Source organism: Triplophysa dalaica, chromosome 25 (genome assembly GCF_015846415.1).
Source record: "Triplophysa dalaica isolate WHDGS20190420 chromosome 25, ASM1584641v1, whole genome shotgun sequence".
Taxonomy (NCBI): Eukaryota; Metazoa; Chordata; class Actinopteri; order Cypriniformes; family Nemacheilidae; genus Triplophysa; species Triplophysa dalaica.
The window spans coordinates 6,315,844-6,329,384 of NC_079566.1; the positions used below are offsets into that span (position 1 = coordinate 6,315,844).

The 13,541-nt window shown below is 35.8% G+C and overlaps 2 protein-coding genes across 6 annotated transcripts in view; both read left to right on the forward strand.

Annotated features, from left to right (window-relative positions):
* The window catches only part of ppp1r9a (protein phosphatase 1, regulatory subunit 9A), a 43,260-nt gene extending 36,562 nt beyond the window's left edge, over positions 1 to 6,698 (forward strand). For 4 of the 5 annotated variants that reach the window (XM_056740952.1, XM_056740954.1, XM_056740953.1 and 1 more), the window contains 4 exons: positions 1,472 to 1,588; positions 2,249 to 2,272; positions 2,543 to 2,725; positions 3,957 to 6,698. In XM_056740952.1, coding sequence (XP_056596930.1) covers positions 1,472 to 1,588; positions 2,249 to 2,272; positions 2,543 to 2,725; positions 3,957 to 4,163 — 531 coding nt within the window. In that variant the 3' untranslated portion in view covers positions 4,164 to 6,698. The remainder of the gene's footprint in view (positions 1 to 1,471; positions 1,589 to 2,248; positions 2,273 to 2,542; positions 2,726 to 3,956) is intronic. The other variant, XM_056740955.1, reaches the window with a different exon arrangement.
* Positions 6,699 to 7,128: 430 nt separating this feature from the next.
* asb4 (ankyrin repeat and SOCS box containing 4) lies at positions 7,129 to 13,436 on the forward strand. Its single transcript, XM_056741004.1, has 5 exons — positions 7,129 to 8,960; positions 10,385 to 10,684; positions 10,864 to 11,351; positions 11,534 to 11,647; positions 12,033 to 13,436. The coding sequence occupies exons 1-5, from the start codon at positions 8,753 to 8,755 to the stop codon at positions 12,219 to 12,221; spliced, it is 1,299 nt and encodes a 432-aa protein (XP_056596982.1). The 5' UTR covers positions 7,129 to 8,752; the 3' UTR covers positions 12,222 to 13,436.
* Positions 13,437 to 13,541: the final 105 nt, after the last annotated feature.

A 13,541-nucleotide genomic window follows, 5' to 3' on the forward strand; every position in this document is an offset into this window, starting at 1 on the left:
CTTTCATGGCCTTGTTTCTTCTCGCATTCATATGATTTGGTACTGGATCATGACATCATGGATTTGTAATTTAGCTGAGTGTTATGTAAATTTAAACTTTCCTTTCAATGTTTTCATGTCTTATGAACAGTGGTGCACTGTAGATAGTGCCATTGTCATTTTTTTCCCTTCTGCAGAACACAAAAGAAGATATTTTGAAAAATGTTGGTAACCAAATACTGTTGTTCCCCAACAACTTTCTTCAAAATATCTTATTTTGTGTTCTTCAAAAGAAAGAAATAAAGTCATACAGGTTTGAAATGACAAGAGGGCATGTACATAATGAAATCATTTTCATTTGGAAGGTGAACGCTCCCTTCAAACATTTGTGCAAATTACTGGTGGGAATGAAAATGATGCACCAGTGCCCACAGTGCATTAATATTGCTTTAAAATAATTCCCTCTGTGCCAAAACCAGGACAAAGAACAGTACAAAAATATGTCAAATTTTATTTGAGATTCGCTTCTCACAGTGTCTCACAGGCCAGTTTAGAGACAACAGACAGTGGACACAGACTGGTAAACATGTCCATCTGAGCTGTGTGGATAGTCTCTACTGGGACATGAGTGTGTCTGTTACAAAAAATTCAGGAAGTGAAAGTTTTATGTGAGGAAATTGGCATTAACTTCTGAACCTTCAAGTATTTTGTAAAGAGAGCAGCCCACAGAAACTATAGAGTGCAGAACATCTGTGAGCCATAAATATGCCAGATGGGAGTGTATATGTTATGGGTGATAAAGGAGAAGTTCACCCTAAAATGACAGTTCTGTCATCATTTACTTCCTCTTGACTTTTTAAACCTGTATGAGTTTCTTTCTCCTGCACATCACAAAAGGAGAGATTTTGAGTGACACGTGATGATAATCATTTGAGTGTGCTCATAAACAGCCTTACTCTGTCCTAGTTAGTCAGTAACTGTAATAGACTTACTGCACCTGTGAATCACCATTAATTATGCTGGAAATACTGTTTGTCATAATCAATAAACCAATCAAAATGAAAGAATAAATAATTGCAATAAACAATTTATGCAAATTTAGGATTGAATGGATAAACATGTCAATCATATGAAAGGAATAAGCCCTGCGAAGCTGTGGGTTACAGTGCAATTTATAACAGCTAAGGGCGTCGTGGCACGACGTGAAGCGGAGTGCCTAAAACCCCCTTAGCTGGTATAAAATGCACTGTAACCCACTGCTTCATGGGGGATTATTGCTTTTATAAAATGGTTATTAATACACGTAGCAAGGTTTTATAAAATAAAGTAAGTTAAGTGATATTTAGGCTATGTTATGCGGTCTGTCAATATAAATCTGGGCATGTCTTATAACACGGCTCAACCAATCAGAATCAAGGACCGAACTTACCGTTTGATAAAACCAGATATACTTATTCTCTCTCTATTTCTCTCTCTCTCTGACCTCATTCAGGTTATTGGAGTAAATGATGACCTCAGCATCAGCAGTGCGAGCTCACCTGAGCTCAGTGGTGGCCAAATCGATGTTAACACGTCTGGTCGACAAATAATAACACTGTCTTCAGATGAGGTGATGTTTGTACTATGTATGTACTTCAATGAATGTTCTGGTTAAATACAGGTTAAGCTTCAGTGACAGCATTTGTAACTGTTCATTGCCATGATTTTTTTATGTACCTAAGTTTAAACAAAATATGCAGTGACGCGCCACAACAAAAGACATTAGAAACACAATTTATTTTGTCCACACATGATGCGGTGGAAAATGGGCGTAACATCATGTCTACAGTGGATGCGTTAGAACCATATTGTAATTTAACATTTTGTCAACACTGGATGAGCTGCGTGACAGCATTTGCGTGAAGCGGTGTAGACACGGCGTTAGACTACAGTGAAGCACCTTGCGTTATGCGTTAGTAATGTAATTTCAGCATCTGTCTCATGCCAACACGCATTTTGTTTGACTTGTGGTTTTAGTTTTAACACTGTGTGCTTTTATGTTTACTGGCTTGTTCACACGGTTTCCTGTAAGGATGATTTTTGGGTTAAAAATGTTGTGAATTGACATTATAGCCACACATGTTGTAGCTGGAACATTTCTTTACAAATACCTTTAAGAGTGACATCATGTTAACTGAATCAGTGCGAATACATCACTTGCATGCTAATATGTTTTGGTCTAAAAAGTACATATGAGTATTTCTCTTGTCTTCTATGCTGCATTTATTAGAGTGTGGATATGATTGAAGATGAGGTGAGGCTGTTTAATGTGTCCCAGCATGACTCTTCCTATCTCTTTTTTCTCAAAAATACATTACTAGGTCTAGTTTTGGCGTTTCTTGTATGTACGTGATGATTCCTATGGTATTTTTTTTTTCGTCATGAAAACAATTATCCTGGGATCTTTTTTTTTCTAAATATATTACCTGTAGTTTACCAATTAACATAAATTATTAATCAATATTGATTACAGCATGACATTGGGAAGGTCATAACTCTGTGTGTATATATGTGTGTGTGTCAGATTCTGGATGAAGGTCAGCCTCTCAAACAGTACCAGTGGCAGAACCGCAGTGTGACGGAGTGGACATGTCAACAGGTGTCCTGCTGGCTCATGGGTCTGAGCCTGGAACATTATGTCTCTCTTTTCGCCACCAAGAATGTGGATGGAGAGCATCTTCTGAAGCTGGACAGCACAGCGATTAAGGTGAGGAGCTGATCTCAGAACAGTCTATAAAAAATGTGAATTTTGTTACAAACTTTAGAGTAAATATTTGAACATAATGAGGAATAGCTCAAATGTGTTTTTGTTTTCTGGAAGAAATGAATTCAGTGACCATGATAAAGTTATCATATTGTCGCTGTCCTTCCGAAACATCGGGTGTCCAAACATCGGGTGTTTTTCAGGAAATGGAACGAACACTGTACTTTTACATTGAATGCTGTGTAATACCTTTTATTGTTCAGATATTTTCTTAACCCAGTGACAAAAATAAAGGGTGACTAATAATAATGAAAAAAAATAAAATCTGACCTTGGACAACAAAACCAGTCTTATGGATAAATTTGTCGAAACTGAGATTTTTACATAATCTGAAAGCTGAATAATTAAGCTTTCTATTGATATATGTTTTGTTATGATAGAACAATACATGCCGGAGAGGCAACGGTTTAAACCTCTGGATTCTGAGGTTGCATAAAAATCTAAATATTGAGAAAATTGCCTTTAAAGTTGTTAATCAGAGGCACTGTAGCAGGCCATCCACTCTCAAAAATAAAGTTTTCATATATTTAGAGCAGAAAATGGACAAAATATCTATATGGAAAATAATCTTTACTTAATATTTCAATGATTTCTGGCATACAAGAAAAATCGATAATTTTGACCCACACAATGTATTTTTGGCTTTTACTAAAAATGTTCTCGTGCTACTTAAGACTGGTTTTGTGATCCGGGGTCACAAATGGCAAAAATGGAGATGCAAGGTTTCAGAAAGACAGCGTCGATAGGTTATTTTTGTATATTAAGTTATGATAGTATATACTTTAGTATTTATTAATGTGAAATATAGGATCGCAAATACATAACTTAGAGTAAGTCAAAATCTAAATAAAATTTAAGTTGGAAACAAATTCTCAGTTCTGTCATGAAACAGGTCATTTTTATTATTATGACATGAACAACGTCTTTGGCCAATTTCCCACGTACACCTTAATGATATTTTGTATTTTTATTATAAAGTTTAAGCATTAAAATAGAATCAAGCGATTTTATTAATTTGCCTAAAGGGGTCATATGACACGGCTAAAACGAATGTTATCGTTTGTTTGAGATAAAATGCAATGTGTATACACGATTTACGGTTAAAAAACGCTGTATTTTTCACAAACCGTGCATGTAGGTACAGTAGGTACAGTAAAGGTGTTTATTTTGGCAGGATCTGGGTGTGGAGTCTTCTCAGGATCGCGCTCTGATTAAGAAAAAGCTGAAAGATCTGAAAGTCCTGACGGAAAAAACTCGGCGAAACAGAGAGAAAATAGAAAAACAACGCGAGAAACTGCGTAAGAAGGAACTGGATCAGGTTCAGAAACAGGTCAGGAAAAACAGCAAGTCCTCTGGACAAGGAGAGGGCGCCACTGAATGACATCACTTCTCAAACCATCACTACTGTCTCAACATGGGCAGCGTAAAAGTAGCAATGAGTTCAGCATTTCAAGAGTTCATCACAAAAGGGGCTTATTGCTATTGAGCTGCCAGTGAACAAACTGAAACCAAAATGTCCAATACTGGATTTAAATGGTCTTTTCAGGTTTTTTTCTTGTTTGGGCATAATGATCACTTGTGTTCCTTGTTTTAGGTCTGATTAATATCTATTTATTTGCATATGGAGAATATCAGTTGAAGTAAAGCGTATCAGCTTATAACTCATGACGGTTAATAACTGCATTACAAGCACCTTTAGACGTTTAGACAATGTACATACACAACTAACGTGAATATGTCTAACGTGCCATTTTTCTATCAAAACCAAGACGCGTATTCCAAGTGAAGGGAGAGACAATTAAGCGATTCCTCTCAAAGATTTCGAGTGCTGCTCACAAGAACCACTACATTCAGATTCACTGGCATACAGCAAACCTTACTGTGAGAAGAAAGCCATTCCAGATGAGATACTCAAAATCTGTTTGTGGATTCTTCACCCTATACTTTCAACCCGGTGTTTGGATCTCCTTCGATGACCTGCCAGTATTCAAGTTGAATACAACTGCCGAGTGTGTTTCAATGTGTGAACTTGAAACCTCTGATCTTTGGAAGACTCATCTAAGACTTACATAAGGGGTGGCAACGTGATTTCAGGAGTCCGATGTTTTAAACTCCGCTCCAAAGACGAATGCTGTGTACCCTTAAACAAAAAATCGAGAACAAGATTGTTTTGCTGGACCCTGTGCTGCTTTTATTCCACAGCTACCTGCTTTTACCCTCTACAATGCCCTGAGATAGATTCTCACTTAGACCCAAGTGCTGCCTTTTGAAGTGCTATAGAGTTTGTATTGGTTTATTTTGTGGTTTGAGGATGTGGATCACATTAATCGTGTTAATGCACCACAGTTTTTTCTGGCTTCCAAATGTTTGTAGAGCATATGACATATGTGCACTTAAAATGGACCTGTATCTATACCTGTGTTATTTTATCTACTATAAGTTTGTCAGGATAGATTTCATTCCTTTTTATCCCATCGTTTTTGTCAGTTCATTTTCAAATTCTGAAAGCAGAAATTTTGTTACTTGGTAAATAATAGTGTTTAGTAATGTAATTGAATGCATTGAGTAATCAAAAGACGGTTTCTTTAGACAACTTTATTTAGTTAACTTCCTGTCTGTGTTTATTTATAACAATTTATATTTTATTTATATTAATATTACTTTATATTCACATTTTATTGTAAATTAATTGTTTTAAATGAAATTAAAACTACTGAACATTTATTAATTCTTTGCAGAGGCCACATTTGTTTAGGTTGTTGTCGCTGAAACCGTCTATTGATTTGTCTGCGGTTATGTATTAACATTTATGCAACGCATTTCCAAATTATATGCATTGTAAGTATACAAAAACACAGCTGGACAAATTGCCATTATTTGCATTTCTTATTCAGCAATGATATTAACATTTTTAAGCATTTTAATTTCACTTCCCAAATTCAAATGTCAATATGTCTACATTTTCATCATTCCTGTCTTCAAGAAAACACACTGTCCTCCCATCTGTGATGATACATAATGTTCATATTTACATGTGACTTACTGCTTGTTTCCATAGCAACATGAAGGCAGCTTTGGTGGTTTTTGGGCACTGTGCAGAGTACATTAGGCAGTGTCGGATGACCCTGCGCATACATTTCCCTCAAAGGTTACTAGATGTAAGATTTAATTCATTGTCCATTCTTAATTATTTATCTTAAAATGTACTTCTGTCTTAGTGTTATTTATTTTTTCCAAATCATAGAAATCTTTGTAAATCAGCTAATATTTATTTGCGAAGCAAAAAAATTCAGTGATATTTTGAGATTGTATGTTTCTTTATTAACTCACAATGCTCTTGTGAACCTATCTTCATTATCATTATTGCAAAAATAAGCTTGTCTTTAACACGATCAAATATTTTCCAACCCTCAGCTATCCATGTACAATACTGACTTTTCTATGGTAAAGTTGAAGCAATAGCTTTTGAGCCTGGCGTTTTTATAACTTCCTGTTGTCTCAGTTCCATGAGTTCCCCGTAGAGGGTTCACCGGGCCTGTCTGTCTGAATGTGTTTACATGCAGGGATAATCACCTACGGATTTCATTCATGTATCATTTTCACAGATATTTAGGGCGCTTATCTGACGTATTAAGTTGTTTTACCCTGTTGTTGGTATACTGTATGGCAGAATCAGTCAGGGTTTATAGAGAAATTGCACGCAAAGCCTGAGTACAGAGCATTACACTATATATTTTGTTTCGTCATACCCGCATGAGGGACCTCAATGTGCCATACCCGTTCTTTCCAAAATTACTAAATCTTTTATTTTTGTTTGTGGAAAATGAAAAGCCTTGTGAGCGTTTGTCATGTTGGACTGTAAATACACTTCAAATGAAATAATTGGTCAGATAAATACAATGAGAGATCATTCCAACCCCGTCTTGAGTGTGGTGTTGTTTGTGTTATGGAAAAAGGGAATCGGATAAACACTTTTATCATTCAAGGAAATTATTTTATTGAAATTCCCTGAACATTTATCAGGGTTTTACAATTTGTGTGACCTACAAATGAATCAATCCCTAAAAAAGGAAAATATACAATTATTTTACTATAAACATGGTAGATATTAAGGGTGGAAGTTTGTTGTAGTTTACAGTTTCGAAAACAGGAGATATACTGTATAAAACTGTATATTATATTACTTTATTTCAATTTAGTAATTCTTAATTTTTAACAGTATTTATAGAATAAGTTACTTTAACGGAGTGAAATAAATTGTGTCTTGATCAGTGTTGGTTAAGTTACTCTGAAAAAGTAATCAATTACTAGTTACTGATTACAAGCTTGATAGTGACATTGGTCTGGCAGGACTGTGACCGCTAAAGTTTGCTTACTTGCACCTTAAAAAGGGGAGATATAAAAAAACGCCCACACAAAGCTTTTTCTCTGGTGGTATAAATAATGTAACAATTTTCTGTTTTTAAACATTAAAATAATATACACTTTTCGTTCATAGTTCTTCAACAGGTACAATCAAACATAATAGGTAAGTATCCACAAAAGTATTCAGCTAAACAAAAAAAGCAATGTTCAAAATATCAAAATCAATAAACCCATAAATACAGTGCTTAACAAGGACAATTTGTCCCTCCTCCTCGTCAATTCCCTGCCTTCTTCATCACAGTTACTTTATACATTGCATGCCACATAAATAACCCAATTTAGCTATTTCTGAACAATATCCCAATTTCCAATTAGCATTAGTCTAAAAACTAAATATAATTCAGAAAACACTCGACATATCAACAAAACATAAACAGAACATCTCCCCAAACACATATCAAGGTTATTTAAAAACTTTGAAAGCATAAACACTCATTCAAAGTCGCTGGAAAAGGAAGACGTAAATAACCATAACCGTTCCCGCCTCCTCAGCACGAGCTAACCGATAAATCTAACACACCAAGAGAGGCGGGACTTAAGGCAGAACAGCCAATCATCATCCGGTCACACTCAAAGCCGGTGTTCTGATTGAGTGGGAGGGGAGAGGAGAGGAAGCAGCCGCATCGAGCGCAGACACAGAGCGGACAGAGAAACGCTGGAGTGACTGCTGTAAGGCGTTTTGTAAAAACTGCTGAAAAACTGCAAAAAAAGTGCGGGTGTTTAACCCTTTCACCGGGAAAAGTGTGGGTGTTAAAACACCCACATCCCCCACGGTTGCGACGCCCCTGCTGATTACAAATTCAATAGTGTGGTTAGATTACTGTACAAATTACTCTCTCCAAAAAGTATCTAGTTACTTATTACTAATTACTTTCTATATCCTTAATCAACCTTTTTAACCTGATTAGTTAAGTGATTCAAGGATGGACATGAAACGGCTTACTTAATTAATTCAAAATATTATTATTATTAAACGGCATAAAGTAGTATTAAATGACTTAAGTATAACAAATGTGAGAATTATACATTAAAGCACTGATTTTAAAGTAAGACTTTTGATGTCAATTCCAACATTGCACACACGTTACACAATGTATTTAGTGTAAATACATCAAAAGTAACTAATTAAATTACAGCAAAAACAAGAGTAATCCCTGACTTTACTTTTCCAAGGGAAATGTAATTAAATTACAGTAACTAATTACTTAGTAACTAGTTACACACAACACTGGTCTTGAGTTTATTTGTTAGACATTGCTTGCCTTCACAAATTATGCTAATAGTTAAAGCTACAATACAATAGTATAATATATGAGAACAAATACTTTTTAACTTCAAATGTTTTCATTATTTTACGCCATTTTAATAGGGAATATTGACCACTGTTAACACTTGTGTAGATATAAACTCGTCCTAAACCCCCTCCCCTCACATTCTATAAATATCCCATCTGATGAGCGTCTACACCGCTTGTGTTCCACACCCGTACACTCTCACACAATAAACACACCTTCTGTATCATTATTTATTATTGTCGTGTGAGATATGAGCGAGTTTCGGTCAGTTCTGGGTTTACCGGAGGAAGGTCCGGAGCTCAAGGAGGAGGCAAAACAACTGAAGGCGAGATTTCTGGAAGCCTTAAAATGCAACAATGCAGCCGAGGTGGCGAAAATCCTCCGCACGACCAGCGTTGACATAGACACCGTGTTTGACGTGGAGGACCGCAATATGACACTTGCCTCGTATAAGCAAGGTAACTACAGATGAGATAACACTCGTGCGAGTTATAAAACAACACCGACTCTGTGGTGCAGTTAGTGTGGTTAAAGGCCACTAGGTGGAGCCAGACTCTTTTTTTTATTGAACAAATATAACATCAAAAACATAAGTCACAATTATGAGCAGAAATAAACAATAATAATTCAGAAGACAAAAACCCAGTAAAGGGAAGTTAAATAAAAGCAAGTAAAAATAAATAAAATAAAAATAAATAAAAATAAAATTGAGCCAGGAGTAACAAAAACTTAAAATAAAGAGAGAGAGAGAAAAGTCTTGAGACCCTTTTGGTTTTCATTATAAAAAAGCTGAAATATTATACTTTGTGCACATTGTAACAGACTTTAATGCTTTGGCATTGTTAGAAGAAGAGATAGTACCCAAATAACAATTAACGTCTTTGCAAAAAATTGTAAAAAGAGGTTTGACAGACAAAAACTTACACTTGTGTACAAAAAACTTGGCTAGAAAAATAAATAGATTTATAAGAAAATACTTGTCTTTTAGATTTTTGTCAGAATTATAAAATCCAAATAAGACATCCTTAAACATCGAAGAAAAGTTGACTAATAAAGAAGCACGTACAAACAGACAAAATTTCTCCCAATAAGTAGCTACATGAATACAGTCCCAAAAAAGATGAGGTACAGACTCGTAGGATGGTGGAGCCAGACTGACAGTCAGCAACAGAAAGTTTTTGATGTCAGACTCGGATGGAAAAGTTCTAATTGTTTTAAAATGTATGTTGTCACAATAACAGTTTAAACGTTTACCTAAAATGTAACAAAACATTAACTTACAGTATTTGTTTATTAGCTATAAAAAATTATACAATTCTTAATTTACACAGTTTCTTAATATTTTAGTTACAGCTGACAGCCACCTTTTTTAAATTACGACTTGGTTTAGGGTCATTTTATTTTAATACATTTTAAAAGAACAGTAAACTTCCATATTAAGGAATAACACAATTATGTTGAAAAAAAAGAATTATCCAAAATTCAAAGCTCTTTCACCATAATGACGTCACCATTCGTCTAAACCTGACAAATGTAGACATACTCTGAATTGTATTCTGCAAGCTTCTTGAGGTTATATGAGGTTTGATGTTTCCCTGATGTTTTAAAAAAATCTTTAAAGTATCAATCTATTCTGGGCTCCGATTGGCTGCTTTTTCTTCATGATTCAGTTCATGTCATCCCTTGCTAAAACATTTTCTAAAAACAAAATCCTATTTTTGTAATAAAAGAAATACATTTTTGTCTTTAAAATATGTACGCATATGCATGCAGCTTCTGATAAAACTGTATAATAAGACGCATTTTAGTTTAGTGATGCATTATACGAATATTTCCAAAGACTCCATTGCTTTTTAAACAAAAACATATTTTTTTCCACAAGGTTACTGGCTACCCAGTTATAAGTTGGAGTGTTCCTGGGCAATGGGTCTTCACGTATGTATGATGTACAATTCATTAGAGAGTGCCGTGGTCCTCCTGCAGAATGGGGCGGCAGTCAATAAGAAACCTAATGGAAAGACCCCTCTGCATGTGGCCTGTACAGTGTCTAATTCTGACTGTGTGGGACTTCTGCTGGAATGGGGGGCAAGAGTCAACAGCATGTCCCTGAGTGGACATGCCCCTTTACACTACTGCGTTACGCAAGAGTCTTTGGACTGTGCCAAATTGCTTATTCTCAAAGGTCTGCTTATGTCTATACTTCCTTTAACAATATGTCAATTTGTTAAATCAGTGTTGCATGTATAAATGTTAAATTAAATCATATAAATGCAGATTACATCAGCAGAAACCTTATGCATTAAAAATAACATCCATGATCATAGAGGCCCTATCATCTTTGTGAAATTGAATTCTCTGTAGGCGCAAACATCAACATGCCCAGCGATGAGAACCAGGACACTCCTCTGCACACAGCGGCCCGCTTCGGTGTACCTGAGCTGGTGGCTTTCTACACTGTCCAAGGAGCTGATGTCAATGCAGTCAACACCCACATGGAGACACCTCTTATCACCGCCGCATTCTGGGCCATGGACATGCGTGAACATATGTACAGTGAGGACCACCATCTCGTTTGCAGGATCCTGCTGGACCACAACGCTAACCTGCACTTACATGAAGAAGACAAGAAAACCGCCCTGCACAAAGCTTGCTGGAACTGTGATCACGTGCTTATACAGATGTTGCTAGAGGCTGGTGCCAAACCTCAAACTATGGATATCAATGGATGTGGGGCTATTCAGTATCTTCTGAAGGTAACGCAGAATCGGCAGTGGGCCATTCCTGAACGCTGCTTTCAGCTGCTTCTCAACTACGGAGCACCCAGAGTTTATCCGCCCCAGTTTCATAAGGTATAAATGAGTGCAACCATTAATTTAAGTCTGTAAAGTTGTCAGATGGGATATTCAAGGTAGATTTATAATAGTGTTAAACTAGGAAAACTGTATTCTCAGCCATAAATAAGCGTATGCTAAACAAGTCAAAATGTACACCTTGATATATGTTGTTCTTATCTTGTCATGGTGTTATGTAGGTGTTGCAGGCATGCCATGACTACCCCAGAGCCGTGGAGGTGATGGTGAATTCTTATGAACACGTAAAGTACACGAAAAAATGGAGGACAGCTATTCCTGAACCTGTATATGAGGTCAATGCTAACTGTTTCATAAATTACACGTGATGGTTGTTAGAAAATAGCCAATTAAAAATACATCAAGAGGTATATACAAAAACTAAAGCAAATGTTATATATATGATATTTTTTATTTCATTCATTTAATGTTATGGATATATTAAATAAAAAACAAGCTTTTTTGTTTTATTTCATTCATTTATATATATAAAATAAATAAATAAATAAATACTGTACATATTTCTTTAGAATTTCTGAACTTCCAACATAACATTCAGAAATAACTACATTTCTTTGTTGCTTTCCAAGCCCTGAATCTACAACACTCTCCACAATGCATCATGGAATTATATTAATCTATTTACATGTCTTTTTTACTGTCTGTCTTTTTTTTATTTAGCGGCACAAGGATTTCTACGACTCCTTGTTTGCCGTATGTACCAACAATCCACGCGCTCTACAACATCTGGCAAGATGCGCTATACGTTCTGCAATGTCCAGTCGCTGCCAACAGGGTGTCCAGGAACTCAGTCTTCCTCCATCGGTGAAAAAATACCTGCTTCTGGAGCCTGTAGGAATCATATACTGATATCTGACTTAAGGCTATAATACACTACAAGATTTTTGCACTGATTTTCAGTCTGGACTTGTTGCAGAAAGTCTGCGCCAGTCTGCAGATTTGATCAGTTAGTGTGTTTCTATCTGAAACTTTCTGTCTTGTATATGATGTCTAGTTTAAACAAAATCTGTTCAGATTTTAAAAGTCTTGTAGTGTAATCCAGACATTATAAAGACATACGGCTACTCCGTTACAACACCAAGAGTTTAGTGGAACATCATGGTAGCCATTCCATATAATTCCAGTGTAAATGCAGATGTGATATTAAACAGAAACATATTTAGTTTTCAAATATGCCAAGCATGATTTTTTATTGCTAAATATAATACAAATGTATATTGTGACGCATGTATAAATGTATGCATGACGAGCCTTTGACCATCGATGTGTAATAGTGATTGTAGTTTATCAGCTCAGTTTATTTTTTCTAAACCCCTTTCACAACTGTTATCACACTTTTGAAAAACTAGTGTAGACTCCAAACAAATAATTATTTATAAACAGATTTAGCGGATCTTTCTTTTTTAATTCTTCACTGATTTTAATGAGAAATATGTGGATTTAATCATTAATCAATCTCTGTACCCCACACAATGTCATCTGGATGCATTTTCTATGCAGCAGACAACCTGTTTCCACTCGTTCTCTACAGAGAAAAGGAGATAAAACTAAGAAAAAGCCAGTAACATGTGTATCTCGAACACTGAAATACAGCCCGACATTCAGGGTTTGCCCTTGCTGTGTACGAGATTATACCACTAAACTAGTAAATATAAAAATATTATAAAGAGTTCAACAAGTGTGCATAGTACTTCTCAATGGATATTAGAAACTAGAAGGCAGTTGTTTGGCTTTGAGATGGGGGACATTGTGTGGATGACTGACAGGTCAGGCGGTGCAGTTACAGCTCCTGAAATAGCACTGTGTTTTTAGACGGGGACGGGTGTCAGAGACACAATCTCAAGTGCTGTCAGGAGAGAGTGGTAGACATGCTAAAGTAAAGATAGATCATTTTGTTCCTGTAACTACAGCCCGGGAACACACAGAGGTTTTTTGCCAGGAATCTTGCCCTTCAAGCAATAATAAAACTTTAACTCAATAATAACTTATTTGTATTGTAACAACTGAATAATCCGCCCAATTAGCAAACATCCGTTTTGAATGATTTGATTGACAAAGATAAAACTAGACCAAAAGTGTATGGATTTATATGCCTTATATAGTAAACAAAGGCCATATAAACATGTTTTTTTGTGTGGCATGTGACAACTTGTTCTTTAAACTAGCAAG

Bases quoted from the DNA above. Each gene is read 5' to 3' on its own strand.
- asb4 (XM_056741004.1), top strand. From the start codon at position 8,753: ATGAGCGAGTTTCGGTCAGTTCTGGGTTTACCGGAGGAAGGTCCGGAG. The intron at 10,685-10,863 runs GTCTGCTTATGT...AATTCTCTGTAG, and splicing joins CAAATTGCTTATTCTCAAAG to GCGCAAACATCAACATGCCC. The intron at 11,352-11,533 runs GTATAAATGAGT...GGTGTTATGTAG, and splicing joins ATCCGCCCCAGTTTCATAAG to GTGTTGCAGGCATGCCATGA.